The 27995-nt window shown below is 35.6% G+C and overlaps 1 protein-coding gene across 1 annotated transcript; it reads right to left on the reverse strand.

Annotated features, from left to right (window-relative positions):
- Positions 1 to 98: 98 nt before the first annotated feature.
- Positions 99 to 27917, reverse strand: IFIH1 (interferon induced with helicase C domain 1). The gene is given in 17 exon segments (XM_048954026.1): positions 99 to 3272; positions 3275 to 3434; positions 3533 to 3626; positions 4775 to 4965; positions 5405 to 5566; positions 6345 to 6494; positions 7876 to 8132; positions 9658 to 9885; positions 9969 to 10092; positions 10618 to 10734; positions 12242 to 12459; positions 13141 to 13348; positions 14204 to 14424; positions 17565 to 17645; positions 22822 to 22998; positions 25119 to 25275; positions 27261 to 27917. Coding segments are annotated over 17 exon segments (3009 nt in total). The 5' UTR covers positions 27705 to 27917; the 3' UTR covers positions 99 to 3252.
- Positions 27918 to 27995: the final 78 nt, after the last annotated feature.

Below are 27995 nucleotides of genomic sequence, written 5' to 3' on the forward strand. Positions count from 1 at the left end.
TAAAAAAAAGAAAAAAAAAAAAGAAAAGAAAAAAAAAAAAAAGAGAGAGGATTGTGACAACCAGAACATTGCAAAATCGCAGACATAGGTTTTGCTCAGTTAATAGTTTTTATTTCCTCTAAGGAAGAATAATTTAGAGAATGCCTCAAAGGAAATGACTCAAACTCACAAGATCCAAATGACTTTGCTAAGTGACTATATGCTGCATACTGTGGGTTTTTCTAATTTGGAAGTCAAAATGCACATGCTTCATCAAGATTTACAAACACTGGAGCATTAGAAACAAACCAAAATTTACCCGGCAAAGAATGACCCTTACAAGTTTTGTACAGCTACTGCTCCTGAGACCCTTCTCTGCCATGTTTATACCAGTATACACAAAGAATTAAACGTTAATTCTTTCAATACTACTCTAAAATATTTATATTTTCCAGATGTGGGAATGGACATTTACAGATGTAGGTTGTGCATGACAGCAGACCAAAAGTAGATAGAATAATGTAAAAAACAACTAAAGCTGAAGCCAAACACACAGCTAAACAAATCCCCGGTGACTAAGTTTTTCTTCTTTCCACATTTATGAACAAATAAAAGCTGTAAGTAGAAAATGCAATCAGGATTTGTCACACTCCCTGGAGGACTTTGAGTCCATAAAGGCAATAAATGCATAAGCAGCTGGAAGATAAAACACGGCAATTTAGCTTGCTTTTTACAACTTCACACTTCCTGGATGAGCAATAGAGGCACGTTTTATAATCCCACTTGGAGACAATGACTTGAAATGGAAATCCTTATTCTACAAGCCAGCAGGATTCACCTGAGGTTTGTTATCCATTATGCTGAAATGAGATTGTATCTTTCAGCTTTGGTGACAACCTGGTTGAATCACGCTAAGAATTGGAAGTGTGACAGTAGCACACAAGTGGACTACAAGAAGACTAGACATGTTGAATTCAGTTATAAAAGAATGAAGAAACCAAGTTGCATATGCTCCTTCTTGCTTCATTAAAGTATTTAGAGTTCAGAAGATCTACTCAGTACAGAAGCAACAGATCCAGTGATACAGTTTTACCAGGTTTATAAATTTCCTCAAAATGCTGAATAAACGACAGGTATTTGGAAATTATAGATATACGCTACATTTACACTCTAAACATCTCACAAGCCTTTCCTGATTTAAAAGTTTTCTTCAAAGAACTGTGACAATTCATATAAAAAAGAAATGCAAAGATTATCTGGATAATTACTTGCCAAGATAAACTCTTCTGATATTTAATTCTTAGTATATTTCATAGCATCTTATTTGTCAGATCAGATAATGATCACATTAACAAAATACATCTTAAGTCCCAATACTCCATGATCTATCAATCTACAGTATCTTTAAATAGTCAGATTCTCAGATCCATGTCTAAAATCAAACCTACAGAATTAAGTAGATTCAAAAGTCACCAAAACTTTCAGTAGTAATCAAAATACCAATATAAGAAAGAGAGTAACTTGCTTACAGGACAATATATGAAGGAAATGTTGGTTTGGTTTCTTTTTGTTTCACTTTTTTTTTTTTTTTTTTTTTTTTTTTTTTTTTTAATAAAATCTAACAAATTATGCAACACCAAACAAAGAAATTGGAGATTTTATATTTGTTTTTCACTGCAAAATATTTTAAGCAAGGAATAATATTGTGTAAAGACACACACAATAAAAATATACATACACTACCAACTCCTTATACTCTGTTTCCCACTGGATTTTCCTGCTTCAGTTGTATCATTACAATTGTAGAAGTGCAGTGTCTTGAAAGATCTTAATGTGTATAGCCTCTTAACTCTCAATACATCTGACATGTTTTCCTTTTCTTAGAACAATTTCAACCTATAAGACACGATTTCTGTAGGTTAAGCACAGTGAATCTACAAAACCTCTACAGTAAAAACTTATCAGGATGCATATTTGTTTTATAATACTATAATACGTTTATAAGTAAGTACTTCTCCACAAATTAGCCTGTCAGTTTGATGATGCTTGAAACATGCCACATTTCTGTTAAAAATGAGACACTTCCCCCCCTCAAAATAAGGTCAAACATGAAAAAAAAAAAAATCTGGTCCTGATGCACACTTGAAATAAAATCTGATTTTAAATAATTTACAAAGTATTTATATTCCTATTAAGAACGTAGAACAATACAAATCTAGATGTAAGAAGATTCTTTTTGCTGAGTTATACTCTTTAGCTTAATTGAAACTTCGAAATTTTACCTTGGGCTATTGAAGTGTTTACATGTCCATTCCAGTAAACATACCACTGGGTTTACAAAGCTGACTGTTGTAACAACAAACAGATCTCTCACTCCAATATGTAAAAGAGAGAAGAAAAATCTGTCAATAAAATAATTACAGTGATGCATTTTGCTATTTTTACAGTCAGAATACCACCATACATTTCTAGGGTGAAACTGTAGTCTTTTTACTGTCAAAATAATTACAATGAAACAGACTATACAGCACCAAAGTTGGCAAATGCTATTCATTACAGTCATTTATTGGAAAAAAAACCACATTATTGCATAGGCAGTTTAACAATTGTATGAAACTAACACAAAGAAAGTCACTTGGCATAGTGCTTCGTGGACATTAAAATAATCCGTTTCAAGTAAATTTAAGGGCTTGATTTTTTAAAATGTCTTCTAATGAAATTTTACTTCATAAAAATCTATAAGCTTATAGCTAAAGATAAGGTGAAAGACTAAATCATGAAAACGCTGAAGAAACAACGACTCAGAAATAACAACCAAGTAATTTGCTCTCTTTACATGGTTTCTTTTTTAAGACATTTTATCTTCATGAAGGTTGTAGAAGAAAGTAGAACTGAAAGCAATCACCATGGCAAGGCTCAAGAAGTCCGTCTCATGTTCTGTGCTTGAAGACAGGTTACCTAACATGCATTTGAGTGTTGTCAAGCCACACTGGACAGTACTGAGAAGGGAATTTGTTCCATGAATGCACACCACTACAATGCATTTGTTCTTTGTTCTGGAGTATCAGAACAAATTAAAGCAGAGACAGCTACTATGTGACTTTGTCCTTCTTCCTGGGGCCTTTTCTCCTCTTCAAGGCAGTTTTTTAAGGAATTCAGGAGCCTTCATAGGGTTTATGATTCAGTGTCTATGGTGCAGAACTCTACAAGACAAAGGAGCTTCTGAACAGCAGCCAGTGAAGATTTTGAAGTCTTTATTTTCATTCTGAGTCCTTAATCTTCATCGCTTGAAGACAATGAGTTGCATAATCAAACTTAGGAAACCTGATGGGCAGTTCTCCCCATTTCTTGAAAATCTCCTTTGTTGTTTTCTTGTCTTCAAAAGCAACCACGAAATTTCTAATCTTTAGACAAGGCAGGTCAAGACCTCGATAAACCATCATATTTCCCCAGGCCTGTAAGTATAAGGAAACCATGTTTCAGACACACTATCATTAGACACGCAAAGACAAACACAAACAACATAAAAATATGAAAAGAATTTGTTCCTCACTTGCCCACAATCTTTACATATAATTTCCACATTTGTCTGGTAATCAGCATGCTTGTCTTGCAAAGTTCTGTTTTCTCTTATATGGTAAAGATGTCTGAAAAGCAGTCAGAAAACATGAGTCAGAATACAGTGGTCAATAGTGACAGCTATTACTGAAGTCAGTCACGGAAAGTAGAAGCAGTAAACCGTCTGACTGTTGTGCACAGACAGAACCAAAGAAAACAGAAAGTCGTATTACATGCTTTTAAGTAATGGCGACATATAAACGTGCTCCATCCCATCTTTTGTAGCATTTTATAGAACCACAGAATCATAGAATCACCAAGGTTGGAAAACACCTTTAAGATCATCCAGTCCAACCGTCCACGTATCACCAATACTTCCCACTAAACCATGTCCCTCAGTAGAGTATCTAAATGTTTCCTGAACACCTCCAGAGATGGTTACTCCACCACCTCCCTGGGTAGCCCATTCCAGTTCCCAACCACTCTCTCAGAGAAGAGGTATTTCCTAATGTACAACCCGAATCTCCCCTGGCACTTTTTTTTTCTTTTCTTTTTTTTTTTTTTTAATATCAGAGTAGATTCAATGCACACATATACAATTCACTTTTTTTTCAATATATGAGCACTAATTTCTCAGTAACTCTTCAAAAAGTCTATACAAATTATACCAGTGATAAGTCTCAGTGAAAGAACAAATTTGGAAGGCAATGACTTTGTAGAATAGCTACATAATTAAAAAAGCATGCCTTATTTGTAATGTGTAATACCCATCATAAAATTACTATGATAAACTGAAATTGAATTAAAACATTTTCTTGGCTTCTTAATTTCCATTATAAGTGAGAAAAGAAAGTCACTTCTTGCCATCCTGGCACTGTTTAATATAAGTAAACGTTTAACAAACTAAATAGTGTGACATCTCTTGCAATGGAAATATAAAAAAAAACAAGAACACTAGGAGAGATATAGTCGGTGTGTCACCAGCATGAGTATTCTCCTAATGTACAGTTGTCAATGCACAGATGATCAACTTGTTGTTTATGAGTCACAGTCATGGCTCAGACTTTTGTCTGGGGTCTGTCAGTAGTATTACTGAGATTAAGATTTGGCAATATTGGAAAAATCTGTTTATTTTTCCCCTCTCCCAGGGCCTAAAGGATTACAGGCCCTGCACAACCTCACTGAAAACAAAATCCTTTTCCGTCTGAAAGAGACAAACTAGTTCATAAACACTTACTGGAAATCTTTTTTCACACAGACATGATGCATATTTTCAATAACTTGTATATCTTCTCCAGAACATATCAGCTTGTGGCAATTCTTGCACAGGAATGTTATTAGTGAAGGGTTTTTCTTATATGTCTTACTCTGATCTCTCTTTGCCTTCATTTGTTTTTCCATTATACTTTGCAACTGGAAGTCCTGAATCTAGAAACGTACCAGTAAGACAATATTCTAGTGGAATGATCGTAACAACCTCATAAATCTAAACACTTATTTCCAGAAATTATAGATCCTTACAAGTAAAACGTATTCTGAAAACTTAATTCAAAATGATATATTCAACAAAAAATAAGCTAATAAGTTATGTCTTCAAAAGGAAAAAAAGACACCATGTAATAGTAATTCATTTTCTCTTTCAGTTACTTTACTGAATTCATCGACAGTACTTTTAGTTGATTTTCCCAACTTACTTCTTTTATCAACAGAAGGCGCAGAAACAAAGATTGGCAAAATTATTCATATGTAACAGCTAATATAATTTAAATTTTTCTTCCCTTAATAGTAGAAAGTATTCTTTACAGAAGAATTCCTTTGAAAGCCATCAGCCTTCTTGAATGGAAAAGTGCAGAGCTGTAGCAGATACCTTGTTCAAATACTCTTCTGGCGGCATCTGCTGGACACGCTGAATGGCCTTATACATCATATTTTCACGGAAAATATTTACATCTTCACGTTCAACAGCTCCTGAGCCACTTGAAGCCACAAGTGCATAAGTGCTCTCATCAGCTCGAGCTCGACCACGGGCCTACAATTTGCAAAGAATGCAGTATAAAAAACACAACATTCCCTGCAACATCAAACAACACTTGTTCCTATTTTGGAACAATGGACAGATACAACAGTCTTATTGCAGTCTTTTATGCAATGACTCCACAGAGCATTTTATTTTTTTTTTCCACTTAGCCAGATAACGAATCAGCCAATACCATACACTGTTTCTCTATTATCATTGAAGATACCTGTGAAATAGCATTCAGGAGATTTGTCATTAGCACAACATTTTGCAAAGCAGAAATCGTATCCTGTCACCAAAAAAATAAGCATGCATACAAATATCTCAAACATATTTACAAATTAAATGAAAACATAGACAAACTGGTATTATGATATGCAATTATCTCTTTTCAACTACTGGCAAGACAAATGTCTTTATACATTTCATTTATTATATGAATTGGAGAGTTGTAGCCATGCGGATGTATCGTCCAGTGGTCATTAAAGCAATGAATTTGATTGATCACAGGCTGGAAATGCACATAAGCTTAAAAGTCCATCTTCTCCACATTACTTAAAGACAGAAAGTTAGTTTCAACCAGGCCTGCCTCTGGTCACATCCTCTTATCTTTTCTACACCAGGCATAAGACAGCTTACTAGTTGTGTAAAGCTTTAAATGAATTTTACACTGTTCCACGTAGAGGCAAATTTTATATTACGTACAGATGTAGGTATATGATTCACCATTTGTGTATTCCAAGCAAAAAAGCACTTTTAAAAATAAGTTAGGTATGCAAAAAACTCCTACCTGCACCATAGCAATTTCATTGGTGACCAGACCATAGCGAATAACAATGTTACACTCCTTGATGTCTAGGCCTTCCTCAGCTACAGTAGTAGCAATAAGTAAGTTTATACTCCCACCTCGGAATTTATCAATGACTTCCCTTTGCTCATTCTGTAATAATAAAAAATTCAATAATTCAATAATAATAATAATAATAATAAATACATCAATATATTAACATTCAGTATTAGATTCTGACATTAGTTTATTGTAATGAAGAGGATTAAAGAATTTTAGTTCAATCGTTTCAGAGTATAAACATCAGTGACTTCAAAAACTATGGTTAAACATCTTTCGAGATCACAAATGAGGAGTTTCTTTTGAATATGATGTGAGTTTGGTGCCATTTGTGACAGAGGAGGGAGAAGAAACAAATCTTTTAAAGGTAACTGAGCTGGGAACGTTGTAGTTGATGATTCCAATTCAGATATGCTATGAGTTTTGATAATATAGTTCTCTCTTCCATATTTACAAAGTTTCTTAAGTAGTTAATAAGAGGTTCATCTTATTTCATCTTATAGTACAGTCTTCAGTACTTTGAAGTTCCAAAATACTTAAAATTCCCCATAACTGCATTCTGTTGCTCTCCATAGGGAGAAAAAAAACAAAACAAAACAAAACACAGTGATTATGCTCATAATAGATAAAGCATCCAAAACACAAACTTCTGAATTAGCTGAACATTTCAAATAAGCTTGAGCAGAAGAATACAAGCATCCTATGCATCCTATTTGTAATAAAGTCATTATTTTTGAGTTAATAATTCACTTTTTTTTTTTTTTTTTTTTTTTTTTTTTTTTTAATCTGAAAGGAGATGAAGTAAATGAACTCTGCAGTAAACATCCTTTATGCTTAGATGCTGGAGTAGCAATTTTATGGGGTATAAAACACAGAAAAAGTCTTAGCACATTGAGGCATTTAATTTTGAAAATGTTAAATTATCAGAAAGATGTCTGATGTTAACACAATGGTAAGAGATGGACCAACTGTTAAATTTTCATTGTGAATTTTGGCAAATTTTCTTTCAGAGATTGGCAGGGTGAAGAGCAGATATAAATTTGTATAAATTGATTAAATGATTATATCAGAAAAAGGCATCATTAACACTGTGGTTCACTTCATTTTTCAATTCAGCCACTAAACTGTAAATTGAATTACTTAACTATCATACTCCTTCTACTGATATTTTGTTTATTTTTTCTTCATATGACTCACTACAAATTGTGACCCTACTGACTAGACACACCACTAGGAAACTATTGCCTTTTACTCCTACTGTCACAGAATCCAAGCACCAAAAAAACTTGTTTCTAGTGGAAATAAAATTGAAATATTGTTATTCATGTAACCTACAGCCTCTAACTGTAAGATGCTGGCAGATGAGAAAGCAGAGCTCTGGGCTCCAAAATGCAGTCCTTTGTACTAGTACTAAAAAAGAATGTTTTCTCAAAATACGTGCAAGATTTTAACACCATAGTGCATATTTCTGTACCTGAGTCATAGGTTTAGTTTCACTATTGTGTCCAGCACCAATAAGATAATGAGCTTTGATTCCCACTTCTTCAAATTTAGGGTTATCCATAATCCAGTGGTATAGAGCTAAGGCACTTTGTCGAGTCTTCGTGAAAATAATCCCTCTTGATTCTTCAGTCTTTGTAAACTCTTCCATTAAAGTGTTTCGGAGCTTCGTTAGCTTCTCATTGTCATATTCTGGCTTTCTAGCCAACTCTTTCAGCTGTTTCTTTTTTGCTTTAAAAGCAGTAGATATGAATTAAGAAAAAGTAACCAAGTAAAATAAAAGCTCTAGAAAAATTCAGCAAGAGCAACTCTACTAAAGAGTTAAATCACAGCTTACCATATTTGCTGAAGTTTAAAAATAACTGAAAAAGTCTTATTTGGAAAAACAGATTAATATGCAGTCATCAGTGCTGATATTTTCCATTTACATTTAGACATAATTTTTCCCTGAAAACTCACAAAAGCAGGAAACTTTTTTGGAAACCTGCCATGTTATATGCACCAGGATTGTTGCATTCTTTTCTTTATTGAAGCTTTTATAGACATTTCAGTATGTTCAATGAAAGGCTTGGTGAATGATTCTCTCACACAGGTATTATTGCTCATGATCAGGGAGGATTCATCACACTTTCTTTTTTTAATTTAAAAATTTTAATATTTAAAAACTTATGGTCAAATGACCTTATAAACACAACAATGGTACTTAAAGACGGAGAAGGAAGGCTTGTGTTGACACTACAACCACTTGCAGGTTACTGTGTGATTAATCCACCTTGTTGTGTGAAATGGTACACATGCTGCAGTAAAATCCATTCTCTTTTGCACCACTCAGAAGCCAACCTATCTCCTTATCATTGTAAAGGCAGTAAGAGGAAAAAAAAGAGGCTGCAAAGATTACAGCACAAAGGATCGCATAAATCCTCATTCCAAGGTGAATGATTGAAAAAAACGGCAACAACTTTTGGCCTGAAATTTAGCCTTCTGTTTAATTGTCTCAGTAACAGCTCTACTTGGAACTTCCAGTCTCCTAGTAAGTAGTGAAATGTTGTGAAATGTTGGTAGAGAGGGCTATTTAAAAAAAAAAAAAAAAAAACAAAAAAAAGAAACAAAAAACAAAAAGCCATTGGACCTTATTTTTGTTCCATTTGCTGGACAGAGTTTGGTCCCTTTTGTCCCTTAGGAGTATATAATGGAATACACATTCTATCTACCTGTTAGAACATCCTCAGGGACATTTCACTGGAACAAAGGAGAAAACAATTTTTACTTAGAATGAGCATAAAGGAAGTGTCCTCAGGCCAAAACTGAAGAACTTCTACTCCATGTTTGGACATACGGAATCACAGAATGGTTTGGACTGGAAAGGCCCCTAATGACCATCCAGTCCCAACCCACTGCTGTGATCCCACTAGATCAGGCTGCCCAGAGCACCCTCCAACCTGACCTTGAATGTCTGCAGGAATGGTGAATTCACAGTTTCTCTGGGCAATCTGTGCCAGTACTCTCTGAATAAAGAATTTCTTTCTAAAATCTAACCTAAATCTCCCTTCTTTTAGTTTGAAACCATTCCCCCTTATCCTATCACTATCAGACTGTGTAAAATCACACTGACGTTTAATGTACTTCGTACTTTATGAATTGAGACACTCACATATCTTCATAATAAATAACAGTGCAATTTTCTATGCAGTAATAATCAATGGGCACATGCAAATCGATTTCTAATATTTAAAATTACCATGTATTTCTAGCTTACCATGAAATAAACCCATTAAAAATTCATCTGTTTCATCCTTTTTTGATACTAATGGTTCTTCATCATCATCACTCACTGCTGTCTTCTTCCTTTTTAGCTCCTTGTAAAAGTTATTTAGGTGATTGTATGCATCAACCATTCGAATGGTATCATTGATTTGCAGTGCATCATTATATTTCTTCAAGTGTTCTGCACAGACACGTTCCTTGCGTTTTTCTTCTTTTGCAGCTAAAGGTTAACAAAATATAAAACAACATTTAAAAATTCCAAAAACAGCAGATAAAGCCAAGGTGCTTTCTCTACACACTTACCTTTTCTCTCTTCCCTAATCACCCACTGTTCATATGGCTGAGATCCAAACTCGGATTTTGGATAGAGCTGGCAATATTTTTGAATGTCTTGCATGATCTCAATAACTCTTTCTCTAAATGGATCCTACAAAGAAATAGATTACTAAAGTAAGTATTTTCTGGCAAGAATAAACACTGGACCTAGCTATTCTGGCTGATACCAAATTAAAAAAAACTTAAAACCTAAAGTATTAAATTCAGAGCCAAGTAAGGTTGCTGTGTGCATTTACAATCATCAAAAACAATAGTTCAAAACATCATAAATATTTTGCTGTGAATATTATATTTTTAGCACATGTAATGTCAAGGTCTTTTGATCTTCTGAACTACAGAATCAAATATGTAAAACTTTTGTTTCTGTTTCACTTAACTAATACTTTTCCATTCAAATGATGGAAACACATTAAAAAAAAAACAAAAAACATATTCAAATAGCGCTATGGACCACAGTAGATCTACAGCAAAACACCAACGTTGGAAAAGACCCCACAAGATAACGCAGTCCAACCATCCACTCATCACCAATAGCCCTCGCTAAAAAAGAAGAATTTGATATCATTCTTTGAAAGGGAAATGTAATTTCAACAGTAATTTGTTTGATAAAACATACCTTTCTTTTGTCATCTGCAATCACAGTTTTCTTAAATGGATCCTTCACCTGGTTCTTCAGTTGAGAGGCATGCTCTTTAACAGTCATTATTCTGCATGCATCAAGATTGGCACAGATCTGTAAGAAAATAATGTATATTTTTGCTTGGCTTATTTAACATGAAAAATGAGTTAATGCAACATACTTTCTCATTTATATATTGACTTTTTTTTCCAGAATTTTCCGCATTTTTTTCTTATTAGAAAGGCAAACTCTTTGAAGAGAATTTGGGAATGAAAAGCAAGTTGCTTTTACTTTTTAGGCCAGAAGTGATTCTTTCACATATGAAAATGTTTGCAGATGAGGGTGCAAAGCAGGTAATTTGAAAAGGAAAATATGTCACCAATACTTCAGAAGAAAATATGTTACACTACAAAACAAATAAATAAAAAGAATAAATAGAATGAAAGAAATGTCATGTTGTTATTCTAACAATCTTGACATATATGTAGAAAATAATTTGAAATGATCTTTCTTGGAACTCGGAGAAAATTTCTACACTAACTGCACAACTGAAATACGTTTTTCAGTATTTGTTCTCTCCTGAGACGACATGCACATTTAAAGAAATGCTTTTTTTTTTTTTTTTTCCCCCCCCATGAAGAGTTGTCTGGCAGGCAAACGTTACAGTGTTTGGAGCAGTAAGTATCTATTTGAACTTGCAAATTCAGATTATGTTTCTTTACACAGAAAAGCCAGCATCTTACCATTAGGATTTCACAGAATCTTTTTTTTCCCCCTTCTCTCCTGGCCTGAAAGTTTTTGTCTCAATATACCTCATAATTACATGTATTTCAATAGAGCATAACAGTTTCTTGCAGGTCTTATCTATTCAGTTTCACATTTTGTTACTGTGCAATTTACTAGTCAGGAATCTTCATTGAAGTACTGTGCAAAATTCTATTTCTGTATCACTAATTTAAATCCACTGATTTTCAAGTTAAATAGTTTCTTTCAGAATCACAGCTGTTTTAGGCACAGAATCTAACCAGTTATCTCCAATTGTGTGTTTATGGAACTACATACTACTCCCTCTCAACCAGAAACTCTTAACTGTTGAAAATAAATGAATTTACTTGCTACCTTCATCTCACAGGTACCTCGTTTTAGCTTGTTTTTAGTAGACAAATTCATTTTTCACTTTCCTGCATCCACATACAAGCAGAGCTTAGTTGCTCTGGAAATATAGATGTAAAATACTGTGACCTCCCTAGGGCTTAAAATATGCAGTAAATTTGAATCCAGCAATGGAATTTTTTTATTATTATTATTAATTGATTAATTTTATTATTAATTAAAAAAATGTATAGCTGCTTTGTGTATTTCTTGCCTTGAATCTCAAGAGTGTTTTTTTTTTTTCAAGGGTGCCAATCCTTTTACTTCTCAATTTATGTAAGTAGCCTTTATCTGTATAGTGATTTCCATTAACTTGTAGTGGGACAATTTGCTGAATGACTCTAAGCTGAATTCCCATACACATACACAAAAAAAATTTCAGATTATATATTTGGAGCCCGATGCTATAAAGTTTTACTTCAGCAAAACAACATTTCTTTGGTGATTTGAAAATGAAAGGGCAGTTTACTTTCAGAATATGTTCTTCAGCTTTCGGTTTACTGTTTGCACCGCCGACTCCAGGTGAGGCTGTAAGTCCCAGAATCTGAGGCTGTGGAATCAAAGGTTTGTTTTCTTTTGCCTGCTTTCTGTTCTTGATCTTATCTTTTAAGTAACGTCGCATGATATTGTTGTAAACACCTTCCTTTTGAGTGTGATGGCACTCATCAATAATGATGAGTGAAAAATCTGGGGGAAAAAAACAAAACAAAATAATTTTCTTTCAAATGTAAAATTGTTTGAATAAGTCTTCTTACAGATAAGGACAACGTTGAACTGATTGTTTATATGAGTACTAATTGCATTTGAAATATTCTAGTAAGAAGTGGACGGACCTGTATATATTTAATGAACTTTGGAATCTTTTCTGCACTCTTCATGTGCAAAGTACAACTTCCTTAAACAGTAGTTAGAATTAACCCTACTAATGTTAGCAAAATGGTAAGATTTTAAAGGATCTAACTTTTATGACAGATTGTCTTCTTTCTTATGTGTCACTGTATTTCCCAAACTACTTACTACATATGTATTTCCAGTAATTTTTTCTAAATTCATTTATGGCCCCTGTATGATGTAATTCAATGTTCTACTAAGCTCAGAAACAGCAATCAGTAGAGCTTATTTGCATGATGTTGTACTTGAGCTATATAAAATGGGAAGTATAAGTAAATGCAAAAGTCTAATTTGGCTTGAAAAACCTGCATGCTCATTATCTAAGGTCTGGTTTTGACTCTCAGAGTACAGCTTGCATTTGTACAGTCAACTGAAAAAAACATTAATTGCTGAATCTGGCACACTTTTAATCTGTAGTTTTCCAGAACAGTCATACTTCCAGCCCTTCTGTAAAAATGTCAGAATAAAAAAACTTGCCTGACAAGTGGACACCTTCATCTTCTTCAGTGGCATTTAGCAGTGAATTCTCCAGGATCTGTGCTGTACAAATGATGACATCATTTCTTTTGACAACTTCAGGAAATGAGATTTTCAGCTCAGAATCACCACTTAAACCAATAACTTGATACCAGCGTTTCAGGAATGGACTAAACTCCTTTCGTAAATGCTGTTCCACTAACGGCACCTGAGAAAAACAGTTTCCAAAGAATTTAAATCAGAATATATGTAGAACTAAAAATATGTGCTTATTTGCCACAGATGTAAGGTGAGTGTACTCTGTGAAATATCTTTAAAAAAATAAATAAATAAATAAACATCCCCTTATTCACTATGGAGTAGGATATTTAAAAAAAAAAAAAAAAAAAAAAAAAGAGGAGAAATAAACACTAAAAATCCACAAACCAAGCCCTCCCCTGCAATTGTTCCTATGAAAACTTTCTGACCCAAGAACTTTAGTTTAGCTGTGTCTTAGAAAGAACAAACTATGCATGCTCCAGCTCTTCAGCTGAGCTTATAACATACTGTCAATTCTATTCTCATGGGAGGATATAGATATCTTTTAATCTTTAAAGGAACTTCTTAAATGCATTTATATACTTCAATACCATAATAAGAGAAGTTTGGTTCAGATTATCCACTCTGAATTTAGCTGTAAACATTACAGTAATTACCAGAAAATCTGACAAGATATTACTTAATTAGTGCAGCTCCTTAGATGGCCTTCACTACTAAATCCGAACAGATAATGTGAAAAATACATTTTTAAATGTTATTTTAATTAATCCTAACAATAATAATACTTTTTATCAATAATGTAGTTATGAGGACACAGTAAGTGGGTAAATTCCCACTTGCACAGCATTAAATTAAAATAATTAATGTTTGCACCCATATAATGGAGATGACAGTCTAGGGCTGTATGACTTCAAACATAGCTACATCTGCAGAAGTTGGGAAATGTATTTACATTCACTTTAGAAGTTTCTTACTAACAGTGCACAAGGTTTGAAAAATACTATTTTTGAAGAGACCAACATACCTTATTAACAAGTACTATAACTTTTGCTGGCTCTGATGCTTTTTTCTTCTTATCCAAGTGATCTTTGGTAATGTAAACAGCCACTCTGGTCTTGCCACTGCCTGTAGGGAGACATATTATAATATTCTCCCCATTCAGTGCTGGTTTTGCAACTTCCATCTGGTAATCTCTCAGGGTGAGATCTGGCTCAGGTGAAGCTCTGCCCTCTGCTTCATCTTCACCTAAGGGTACAAAGAAATTTAAATATCAAACAGGAGGCATTTATCAGAACAACAAACAGCTGAAAAATGTCAAAAACATTAATTTACTGTGAGATGCATCTTATGAATAAAGAGAAACGTGGCATATGAGCATAAGAAATGCTGTTCTGTGGACCTGTACAACTCCAGATCAGAACTGCTTTACATCCAGCCATCTATCATGGTAGGTGGAATTAGCCACTGTACATCTTCACTCATGTACATTAATATGTTTCCTATCATGTACGAATTCAAATGATACAATTCAGTACACTGAAAACAAACAAACAAACAAAAAAAAGCGTTCAGAGCTGCAGTTTTTGTAATACAGGCAATCTTATGTGATGCTCTTATTTAGTTTGTTGCAAGTGAACTAGCTTTCTAAATATTTCCCAGAGGAAGAAAAAAAGAAAAAAAGATGGAGCCTTAGAAAGAAGATATGGGGACTACTTAAAAATTGATGAAGAGAATCATAAAGTATGAAGATCAAATAGATGAGAAAATTCAATTGCCCATACAAGACAGAGCTAACTGCAGAACATGACCATCTATTCATGGTAGACTGCCCTGCTTCCAGACTCACTCATACAAAATTCAGTCTCAGCTGATCAATAAAAGGCCATGCACATTTACCACCCAAAGGCAAAACCTTCCATCAAAACACAAAATGTAGTGGCAGAGAGTCCAGATTCATCGTTCACAGGTAAAACAAACAACATTCAAAGGTAAAAAAAAAAATAATTTCACATAATTTCAGTCGGTGAGAAAACTGTGTCAGGTCTCTGAGCTTATATATTTTTAGGAAGTCAGAAATCATATATATATGAATAGAAGAAGCATTTATTTCAATGTAGTCCTGGGCATATTTTCTTTCTCCAGCTATGTTTAAATTTGCCTGAATGTGTACCATCCTCAGTGAAGAAGAGACACAAATTCTACTAGACTAAAAATGAAGATAAAACCCTGTGGCTGTATTTCCTGATGATACTAAATGAAGAATCATGGGGCTTTTATTACCACTGATACATCATACACAAAAGAAGTGTTTTTCTAGTACCTCTTATTCCATTCAATAAAATTAAACTAACAAGAAGTAATGAAGCTTGATAAAATATTGATAAAATATTGCTGATGGAAACACCTGAATACCATTCCTAAGTGTTTTTTGCTTGTTTTGCCTTTTAGCGTGAGTGCAGTACTACCTGGAACACAGGGAAATTTACACCAGAGATTACTGGCTGTCACTTATCTGACTTCTACTACTCTCTTTTGTGGAAGAATATTGTTTGCTTTCTGGTTGACTAAATCCAATAGTTCAATCATATTGAAACTAGCACTTTATCACCCATCTGTTTAGTTAAATTTCAGTATCCTAACATCCTCAACTAACTGTCTATGCCTAAAAAATATTTAACTTATCTGCCTCCTACTTTCCTCAATCCCTCTAAAGATAAAGGTAAATACAGAAATCTTTTCAGAAGATATGACTCCATTAAAGAATTTTAATCATGCACAGTACGACTTTAGGGAAGCTGTCTGCCTTCATACAATGCTCATATAAACTGCTGCTCTAGCCTAAAAGAAACATAATAATTATTCTTCTATTGTCCTGATTCCAACACTTTTCTTGAGTGTAAAATGATACTTGCACTGTAACTAAAACCACATGATTATTCGCTTTAAAATGCCACATAAGATGCCACATAAATGTCTCCATTAATACAAAGCCTCATGGCAAAATTTCAAATTATAAAATGCATAAATATAAAAAATTCCATCTTTATCTCGTTAGCTATTCCTCTTATAGTTTTTAAAATGAGTTTACTAGGCTCCAATAAAAAGCATTTTTTTTTTTAATATATTTTTTTAAAACCCAAGCATAAGCAAAACAAACAGAAAACAGTAAGTGCAAAAGAAAAAAAATCTGTTCTGCACTCTTTACATAACTGTAGGGATTTATTTTTTTCTACTGAACTACTGGATGTAGCCAACGCCAAATTCACCTAGCAGATTTTCCAGAGAAGTCTTAAAGGATGGTGACATACGTATGTGTGGACACATATCAGTAATCTTTTTAAGCTCGATCAACTGATACTGTGTGTGACCACAAAACACAGCTTTCTGTGTCCTGACATTTCATGTGACACAGTGAGGAAAAAGTCCAACATGAGCAATGACTCACCTCAGCTGACACAAAAATGCAAATTACATTCCTTAGAGCTAACAACATACAGGCTAAAACCCTATCTCTAGGATAGGGATTTAGATTTGACATACCTTGAACTTTCTGAGTACTTGTAAAATACATTATTTTCAATATTAAAAATGGTTGAAACTATTTTAAAGCATTTCCAGTAAACACTTTGCAGGCATATGATATATAACAATTACATTGACCTTATTGGATTAGTTTTTTTAGTCAGATTTGCTTGTCAGGCATACAGATTTTTCTTAATCCTTGTACAAGACACTAACTCAGAACAAACTTTGTAAATGCTAGACTCGAAAAGAAAACTGATACTTGAATTCTGTGTAGGCAAAAACTGATTGTTCATAGTGGTGGCAAGTTGTAAGTGCATTCTGCCTGAGGTGCACTGATTTGGTTGCTTTTACAAATACTTCTACTAAATTGCTTAGGTCCAAAGGTTCATTATGGTTCTTACAGGTACCTAGGAAATGCTTCTCTTCAACCTATAGATGCCTCTAAAACCTGTCCTATTTATTCTCTTTCACTGCCCCATGCAGGAGCCAGGAACAATTTAGCTCCTGTTAGAACAAAAGAAGCATATATATGCAGTGGTATCTGTACAGACAACCACACTAGATTACTTCTGGAAGTTCCTTCTACCCTATGTATTTCCATTCTGCATCACTGACCATTTGTATGATGACAATACGGCAAAACTTAGAGGATCCCATTAAATTAAGTCTTTGGGGGCCAAAACTTAAGCTCAGACCCATTGAACTGGTACCTGTTTTCCAAAAAAATAAGAAGTTTGGCACTTTCAGTTTGCTGTGGGAGTTCATCTAAAAGTTTCCATCAATTTTTGTTTTAGCCCATTCACAGAGTGCCTGTGCTCCAAGCTTATTTTGCAATCACTGAACAACAAAAAGAAGCATACCTGAATCACTGGTCGGGCTGTTCTGTCCCAGGTTTTCATCCAAGTTACTGACACTTGCATCTCCTACAGCGCCAAGTGATTCTAAGTGAAAAACAGAAATAAATGTGGTGTGGTATATTTGCTATACAAATATAAATAGCTAATATGTGTGTAATTTGCTCTCTCTCTCTCACTTGTCAAAATAGGCTAGACAAATGTCTGGAAGGGATGGCTGAGGTCTAATTTCCTTTCTTACTGAAGAAAACATGGAATGAAAAATAAAAATCAAAAACACTGCAGAAGAAAGGCTCATTATTAAGTGTATTCAGCATTTATTTTTTCCTTGCATGAAAGTAAAGTACATGACCACCTGCACAATCATCTGTAGTCCTATGTTCCTTTTCAGAAGAGGGTGAAGAGTAAAAAAAAAAAAAAAAAAAGAAAAAAGAAAGAAAGAATAACCTGTTGGATAGGACATGCTGGCAATGCTGCTGGCAAACTGAAGACAAACACTCTCTTATTCTATTTACGCTGCACATGTTGTATTTGTAGTAGAAGAAAATCAAATCCAGGACTGTGATCTTTTTTTAAAAAAAAAAAATCTTTTTTTTTTTTTTAAACAGGTTTTCCTTCATATAACATAAAAAGCAAAAATCATAGGTCTCAAGTAAAGAAAAGCAGAAAGATTATTATTATGTCCTCCAAAAGCAGAGACAAAAATTCTGTTAACTTTGCAGAAAACTTTGACACCACCAGAGAAATACAGCAAGTTTTCTGTTGATATTCTAATGTTAAGCTCTCCCTCTGCTGGGCAATCGATATATTGCACAGATAATTTTTTTCAAGCCACAAAGACAATTTATACAGATTTTTGAAAACTCAGTCATTTTAACACCTGAAGAGACAAACAATTCTACTAGAAAAATCTTCTGCACACAAACTTATCCTGCACTGTTTGTCAGCTTATCTGCAGCACTCTGAAACTCAGTTCATAACGTGCATAAGAAATAAAACAGTAATAGCGAACTATTTTTGCAATGGTTGTCATTTTGGGCTGCAAGCACACACATTGCTGGCTCATGCTGAATCATTCATTCACTGACACTCCCAAACACTTCTCCTCACAGCTGCTCTCAAGCACATTTTTCTCCAATTTGACCACCAGGATGTCATGTGAGATAGTGTCAAATGCTCTGCACAAGTCCAGGTAGATAAGGTCAGTTGCTCTTCCTTTATCCACTGATGCTTTAATTCCATCATTAAGGCCAAAGTTTGTCAGGCATGACTTGCCCTTGGTGAAGCCATATTGGTTACCACCAATCACCTTGTATTTATTTTCCAACTGCCTCAGTACGGCCTTCAGGAGGCCTACTCCATGATCTTGTCAAGCTGTGATCTTGTCAAGATGTGAGACTTGACTGGCCTTCAGTTCCTTGGATCTTCTTTTTTTCCTTTCTTGAAAATGGAGGTTATGTTTCCCCTCTTCCAATAAACAGGAACTTCACCAGACTGCCATGACCTTTCAAATATGATGGATAGTGGCTTGGCAACTTCATCTTACTGTTCTCTCAAAACCTGTGGGTTGAGTACCATGGACTTGTGCACCTTCTGGTTCTTTAGACAGTCTCAAACCTGATCTTCACTTACAGCAAGCAGATCTACTTTCTGCATCTTCTTACCATTACTTTCTTAGGTGGTATGGCTAGAACCCATGCCAGTGAAGATTGTGGCAGAGCACCTCAGCTTTCTCCACATCCCTTGTGACCAGGTCTCCAGTTTCCTTCCAGAGTGGGTCCACGTCCTTACTGACCTTTTTATCATTGATATGCAAATATATATATTCATTTATTTATAAATAAATAGGTATATAAAATAGCTAAGAACCATCATCATCCATAGAATGGGCAGAAGTATTAAAGACTTTAAGCACATAAATAAAGAAGCTGGTTTCCCAGAAATCACTGCAATTGAAGGAAAGGCACTTAAAAATATATTCACGGCAGGAGCATGATTTAAATAAATATTCCCAATTATTATGTAACAGTATGCATTTAATGTCATCTGAAAAGAATGCACTGTGTTATAGAAGTACAGAAGAATAGAAATATTCTTTATTCTAGAATAGATATATTCCGTTCCATATAGACAGAAGAAAAATATCATTAATCATAATGCATGTTCCAAGACCTGACACGCTACTGAGGAGCATTAACAGGAATTCCAGTGCAGAACATGACACTGTTGTATCTCAACTTTCTAGGAATCCATTCAGTTAGAAAAGAGAAGATAGGACTAAAATTATATTTATCTAATCCACGGTCTCCCCTCTAACAAGACCTACTGAAAGATGCACATGCAACAGAGAATATGTATTCAAAAAGTATTCAGTGCAGTTACAATCTGAAGGGTGCATTACAAAATCATCTCTCAACATAAAATATTGGTGGTAAAGACAAATGTAGAATATTCATCTTCCAAAGGAAAGGTGAGAGAACATTATGCAATAGCAGTAGCATAGTGTTCCCCTTTTTCAGTTGTGACAATTCTCTTGAAATATTTTAAAAGAAAATAGTAGTCCATTCCAAAACCATGAAAATAGAGGGTGATATTCTAACCCCTGCATTCAGCATTTTCACTAGCTTTCCTTTACAATGCTGCTTATATACTAAAACAGTGTAATGCATAGAAAGATTTTCAGTCACTTTGCATTAATAAATAAAAAAGCATACAGACAATGGAATGCAGTGAAGAACATAGACCTATGCAACATTACTTTTTTTTAGAAAGTCTCTCTTACCTGTCCTGTGCTACCTTATGCCTTAGAATAAGTTTCAAAGACTGAAAAACAGCAGTGATGTACCAAGAATAAACAGCTCAGTAAAACCGTTCATACTTTCAAATTAACGAGCAGTTTCTCCATTCTGAAGCATTAAGGGGAACACTTTGTAAGACATTACTGAAACTGCTGCTTAAAAATCAATCAAGTGGTACCACCTTATAGTAACTCCAAGGTTACTACAAATCAGATTTTCATAGAATTTACTTGTTCCAGTCAACTTCATTTTATGAAACAGGTCTTGAAAAACAGAGCTGTTAATTCTTTAGAATTAACTTCCTTATACTGGTAACAGAAATCTTAGTCTATGTGTTTTCATCTTCAGACCTTGCAAATTTAACTGTTTTTGCACTGTATTTTGTGCATGAAATTTCTAATCTGTGTTTTTGTACATGCAGTTATCTTTCTGAGGCTAAATTACTTACTTCTACATTTTCTTTATAATCTTAATACTCTCATTCCTCTCCTTTACTCCCTCTGCCTAATCTACTGCTATAAAAGAGTCAGGGGAAAATTTAGATATAGTGCAAATTGTAATAAAATAAAGTGATTTGAAAAGCTTCTTCCTGTAGAAATTTGTTCCATTTCAATACAGAGAAGACTGGTGGGAGCATAATGCAAAACACCTGACAACACCAAACTGTAAAGTAAGCAGTCTCCTAGTCTTATGCAAAATGGATTAGGGTTTCCAGCTGTATTTTCACCTGCCTGGTCTAGAAATAGTCTTATGAGATTACGAGAGAGGTTGTAAACAAAAAAATAAAGAGGCTTGATTAACACTTCTGTTTGTGTGTACAGGTGCATTGAGATTGAAGCATACTGCACTTCAAGATAGCTGAACATCAGCGTAAGTTCCTCTACAGCCATCTTCACACAATGCTGTCTCCTAACAGCCCTTCCCATCTTGAATCTACATGACTGTTTTAGATCAGATCAGAAGTGTAAATTAAAAATGAATCTGTCAATTGTCCATACTTCATATTAGCTGGTTTGGATTGCTAGAAAAACTCCCCTCAGATGAAACCAAATGAGATTGTATTCTAGCCACTTGCAGACATGCAGCCCACACCAGACTGAAATCAATCAAACTGCCAGAATTAACACTGTACATACATCCTTAGCACCCACTATTTCACTGAACAGATCTGTTCAACTTCACAAGTTGCTAGTAAAGACATACTCTGCCTATTTAACTTCACTACAATTCATTGAATAAACCATAGTTTTCAGGCTAGAATTAGCTTGTAGTAGGCTACTTAACAGCTAATTGTTCTAGCTAGCTAACAAGAGTCATGCATGGGATCCTGGGTAACTGGATCTAAGGGTGGGTGGAAACCCTGCCCACAGCAGAGGTGATGGAACTATACAATCTTTAAGGTCCCTTCTAACCCAAACCTTTCTAACCGTTCTGTGATTCTGTGAAAATCTATCTTCAGCAAAGCTACAATTAAAATCCTAGGCCTTGCCCTGAAAGCACCTGACTAAGATTAAGACTTGATACTCAGTCAGATCCATTCTAAATCATTAATAAACATTTGATACCTCTACTTTATAATGCCAAAGTATGTTCTAATACAGGAAAAACAAGCTGATATTTCTGCTGCAGTTAATAATCCACTACTTGTTATAAATCATAGTGATATGCTGTTACGAGCACACTAAACAAAAAATAAATTACTACTGAAAGGCTGCAGTTTTCAGAGCCAAATTTTTCTTGATGTGTTCATGTTTGACAAAAAAAAAAAAAAAAAAAAGAGAAAAAAAAAAAAAGAGCAGCCTTAGCTGTCTTACTCCTTTGGCTGAGTAAGCCCACTAAAATAATTTCAGGTAGGATTTATCTCAGTTTTAACCATTATTTGAGCTGCATCTGAACTTGTAACAGATATGAATGGTTCCTTAATCACACAACATATGTTTGAATCATCAGCTCCCAGTTATATATGGGAATTGCTGCTGGTTGTTGCTACTGCTTATAATCAACTCCCTCGGCACATTTTTAAAAGTGGATCCATATGAACAACAGGCCACGAAAATTTCTTGGCACGCCCTCCTAAGCCAGTCTGTACCATGCCAGCAAATTCATGCTGAACTAGCTCAGTCTAGTTACAGTGGGTAAGGATTTTTTCATACCTTTCTAATTAATACCTTTTAATCAGTTCAAGTATGGCCATGTTTTTGTTCTAGAGCAACCCCATTAAAGTGAAGTGAGCAAATTTAAAGAACTATCCTCCAAAATTAGTGTTGATGACAACTGATAGGAAGAAATGGAAATCACTGCTTCCAAGGAATCAAGATCTGATTTTTCCATTCATTCTCTTTGACAGTAGCGTATGTTCCTGATTTTTTGAGCAAGATGAGAGCTAATGAACTGGGAACATTCTTTAAGTTACTTCCAGTAAAATTTAACTACTACCAGCACAAAACACCAATTGGTAGACATACCTGAAACTACAGAGTTCTTTCCAACAGAAGTTTCTAATACACTGCTCTCTCTGACAAAACTGTCATCCAAATTTTCTTGCTGTTTCAAATCCTCCGTTACAGCATGTCCATGTTGGCTTGCATCTTCTGTTTCTTTGCTTGTATTGTTCTTCAACTCATTTTCTTTATTCTCTGTTCCTAGAAAGTAAAAATGAAATTCCATGGCTCTATTAAAAAAAGCGTATCTTTTAGTGTGGAGTAGAGAAAATACACAATGGCATGACATATGGTCTTGGCAAAGATGCCAGTTTGGAATTTTTATGTTTTTATAAATGTTTATTAATAAAGTTGTTGGTCATAAATCTCTAATATTTGTGGTCACAGTGAAGACTGGAAAATTGAACTGTGGACTAGCCCTTTTCAATTCCATCAGTTCTATAAGCTCATAAATGAATGTACCTTGGAGCAGGACTTCCGAACTTCCCCATAAAACAGAAAACAGAGAGGTTTCCCAAAATGTCTTCCCATCTTCTAATTCTGAGTCTTATTCCAAATACAGGAAACATTTTTCTTTGTTTTCTCTGTTGTTTTATTATTAAAGATATTTAAGAGTAGGCATATCCCAAAGGCAAAAAATGCAGTTCAATATACTGTAAATGCTTTTTGTAAAAACTGCAGTTTTTACAAAAAAGAGAGAAAAAAAAAAGAGCAGCCTTAGCTGTCTTACTCCTTTGGCTGAGTAAGCCCACTAAAATAATTTCAGGTGGGATTTATCTCAGTTTTAACTATTGTTTGAGTTGCATCTGAACTTGTAACAGATATGAATGGTTCCTTAATCACGCAACATATCATCAGCTTGAAGTTTGAATCAGTTTGAATCATCAGCTCCCAGTTATATCTGGGAATTGCTGCTGGAGTTGTTGCTACTGCTTATAATCAACTCCCTCGGCACATTTTTATAAGTGGATCCATATGAACAATTTCTGTTCATGTGAAGTTCTGTTTTCTGGACTTAAACTCAATTACTTTGTAATTAGAAATTAAAGAATTTATTAGATTGATTCTATTCCATTTTTTTTTTTTTAAATATAGTTCTGAATTTCTGTGTACAGGTATTTGCTAATAGTAACCTATTATACTGTAACCAACCCTTCCTGTTCAACCAGAAACGCTACACTGTATAAACACAGTTCTCCTTCCAAAATAGCAAATGAGCCTATCTTTTATGTCTACCTTCTTTGACCTTGTAGCAGCAGAAGCTTCAACAATCATACACTTTACACATCTACAAATGTAGAGGACTGTTTACACAGAACATTACTTATTGACTGGTAAGAACAACACAATTTATAAGTTATGTGTTAATCTATACAATTTCTTTTAAAACCTGCATTGTCCAAGATTACTGAGAAATTCTAGAAAACGCATTCATTCAGTATTGCATCAAGCAACTGAATTAAATTTAACTTTTACACTACAAAAATCTGCACTACACTGAAAAATCAGAAATGTAAAAATTTGAAATAATTGAAAATAAAAGTATAAAGATAAATTTTGTAATTACTGCATTTGACTTTCATCCAGAAGCACCTTCTGAGTCTCTAACTTGGTTGACTTTGTTCTACTTACTAGACTTTTTGAACACCTTCGAACTGCATGACTGAACACAGCAGCTGCCTATCTGTGTTTCACAGAGGCCGATTCCTGTCCTCAGCTAGAAGAAACATCTTAAAACATAGTCCCACACGCAGCAATAACAACCACAGAAGTTGGTGAGCTTCTGAAGCAAGAAAGCTAAAGCTGTTAAATGTAAAATCTGTTAAAAACTTTAGTCTCAAAGATCTTAAAAAGGTGAGTTTAAAAAGGGAAATTCGGGGACTGCTTATTTTTTTCCCCATATTTTAGCATCTAGGGGATAATAATTCTTCAACATTGTAATTACTGCATGGGGATATAAAGTAACCAAAAACTTTGTAAAACATGCTACAAAGGAAAAACTAATTGAAATCTTGAAGAAGTCAAGAAAAGAGTTATTTGTTCAAAATAATCATCTGAATATTTATGATCATTATAAAAATACACATTCAAAACCAATAGGCTACAAAAGGTAAGGGTTCAGTTTAATTTTGGTCATACTGTTATAATCATACTATTCTTAATAAGGATTTTTTAGTGTTCAAGAATCTCTTGAGTTAGCCATTAAAAATTTTAATTTGTAATCCTGCAATGAGAGCCTTGTCTTGTTTCCTAACTAATAATTAAAAAAAAAAAAAAAAGTTTTTTTAAAAAAAGAAGTATTCATGGAATAAGATGGTTACCTCCTGTATTTCCACTTAAATCATCTGCAAGGCTTTCATGTTGGGTTTCTCGTAGAGCAACCAAAAACTGAGAGAACCAGTCCTTCTTCTGCACTATTCTGCTCAACAGCTCCCTTGCGCCATCTCTGTTCCCACGACTGTCAGTAACAGTCTCAATCTGGTGAAAATAAACAAACAAACCCTAAGACAGGATTTTGTAATAGTTCATTAAGTTAGTACGAATAGTATACATGCATGGGTTGATCTGAAAGCAATGCCTTCTATTTATTTCCACAAAAACTACAACAGATAGAGAGCACAATAACACTACTTGATACAGCAAATTCTCACTGTTTCAGCATAATCATTTCCATTACCTCTGCATTTTCACCAGCGCTGAACAAGAACCTGAATGCTGCAGGGGATGAAGGGTGATGTCAGTGGGTGCCATTTTTTCTGCATGGAGGAATTTAATGGAACACCTTTGCTTCATCCACACTTCTACATCAGATGCCATTTTGTCAGTCTGCTCCTCCACATCCATCACACAGCAACAACACATAATGGAATACTGGTGGGAAGGTTCACCCTCTACTGCCATACCACCAACATACACCTCTGACACTGAGGGCCGCAATAATAAAATAGAAAGCATTACTTTTGGAGCAGACCTCGTAAAACACGTGACGTGAAATTTAATTTGAGAGACTGGTAATGCTTAAAATTGTTATAGTAATAGCTGTTATATAATAATAGTTTTTATTTTGCTATGATAATTGTTGTTCGCACTGGTTTCAAGATTAACCATCTTGGATTAAGGAGAAGTGATGCAACACAGCCTACCAGAACTCAGACCTCATCTCTAACATGACTTCATAAACAAGGTGGAAAGTGTCCCTTCTCAAATACTGGGAAGACAGAATATAATAATACAATATAATAAAATAATAGAGTAGCCTGTTAAAAGTGACTGTTACTCTACAACAAACCACATAAAAGCACTCCAAGCTTGTGACACACAGAATCGGGCACATTATCACAAGGGGGAAAAAAAAGCACTGCTCCAAAAGCAGAGCTGCCTGGGACAGGTGTTGAGATTTCCAGAAGAATGTCCTTAGTATTCAACAGTCATCATTCCTGATATGCAAGAAAACGGGCAGGCGGAACAGCTGACCTAAATTTGGCTGAACAGTGTGAAAACCTCTTGAGTTAGACTGAAGGGTGTGAGAACTAGGAGCAGGGAAAAGTAAACAGAAAGCAGCAGCACTGCTGGGGGATATCATTAAGAAATCCTCTGCCCCATCAATATTGAAACTGGCTGGGTTGTGAAGGGTAATGAAGGAGACTTAAGTAGAAACAAAAGCAGCATAATCAGGGAACATACGCCTTTGTTAAGGAATGGATCCTCAGCCTCCTAAAAGACTGTCTCTGGCACAGTCTGGCCCTTGCTGCTTCCTGATCATCATCAACCAGATGAAATTAAACACGTGACCCTCATTTAACTGAGATGGCGCACTAAACTACTCTACAAATTTACACAAAGCTCAAAAACCATGTCGTTCAACCATTAGTTTACCAAGTTTTGCCTTATTGCTATAGCAAATACTACATATTTTCATTTCAGACAGCGTTTGGGGGGAACTCCACTGTTTTTGGTTTCAAGGAGGTTTCACAATAATTCAGGAAAGGCATTCCCAGACAAACAGCCAACACTGGCATATGCTTTCAAAGTTAAGCCTTGCTCTTTCTTGCCAAACTGATATTTTTGCCCAGCTTCACAGTATGCTAATGGAAATGATGTTCCTTAGCGAATCTAAAGCAGAAAATAAAGGTGAGGCAGGTCTTGTTTTAATTCAGGTATTCTCTAGGACTTCGCAGAAGAAAGGTCTGTGTCAAAATGACAACAGTAAAGCTGACCACATTCCTTTCACTTACACACTGGTCTTTTCTTACCTATGGCATTGTCATATCCTGGGTGTTAGCTGGCATCCTTACTGCTGCTGGCCTACTGCAAACAGCCTTCACTGGCTTACTTGAAGCTTCTTCACCAAGCTAGCTTATGCACATTCTTTTCTGCTCTTGCAAGCCCACCTGTTGCTACTCTCCACTCAACAGCCCCTAGGAGCGGCTGAGCTCTGTTGGGCTGCCGTACGGCTCACCTACCCCAACCAGGTCCTCCTCCTGAAAGATGCCCAGCTCCAGGCACTTCGCAGCCACCTGTCTGGTCTGCATGTTATCCACCAGCGTGCCGTGCAGCAGCTGCACCAGGTGCACGCAGAGGTCGTGGTCGTCCTCCTCCCGGGGCGAGGGCAGCTGGCTGGGGTTCACGTAGCAAGCGGCCAGGTCGCAGCCTCCTTTCTTCAGCGCCAGTAGGAACTCAGTGTACCAGCCGCGGTTGTGGGGGCCGCGTTCCACGGCGCGCAGCAGCTCCTCGGCCCCCTCCACCTCGCCGCGCTGCAACGCCGCCGTCCGCACCTTTTCCTTCTCCTCTGCGCTCAGCGAGGGCAGCCAGTCCAGCACTGGCTGCACTCGGATGCAGCGCTTCAGCCGCGGCCTGAAGCAGGAAATCATGTAAAGAAAGCGCTCGTCTCGGCACTCTTCCGACATCGCTGCGCTGTAGACCGGCTCTGCTTCTGCCGGGAGCGGGGGCTGCAGGGGCGGCCGAGAGAGCCGGAGTCGCCAGCTCGACGTCAGCTGTTCTCAGGCTGCCCCGTTCCCGGGCACTTAACATGAGCCCCGCTGTGGCTTTCGGTTTCGCTTGTTGTTCGCTGCGCAACGGAAGCCGCGCCCAGCCCAGGGCACGGGGAAGTGCTGTTTCAAATAATTGGAAAGTTGCAACGGGGACTGAGTTTGAAAACAAAACTGACGTGTACCACTCATTTTCCAGAGCGTGCCTCC

This window comes from Lagopus muta, chromosome 8 (genome assembly GCF_023343835.1).
Source record: "Lagopus muta isolate bLagMut1 chromosome 8, bLagMut1 primary, whole genome shotgun sequence".
NCBI classification, from domain to species: Eukaryota; Metazoa; Chordata; class Aves; order Galliformes; family Phasianidae; genus Lagopus; species Lagopus muta.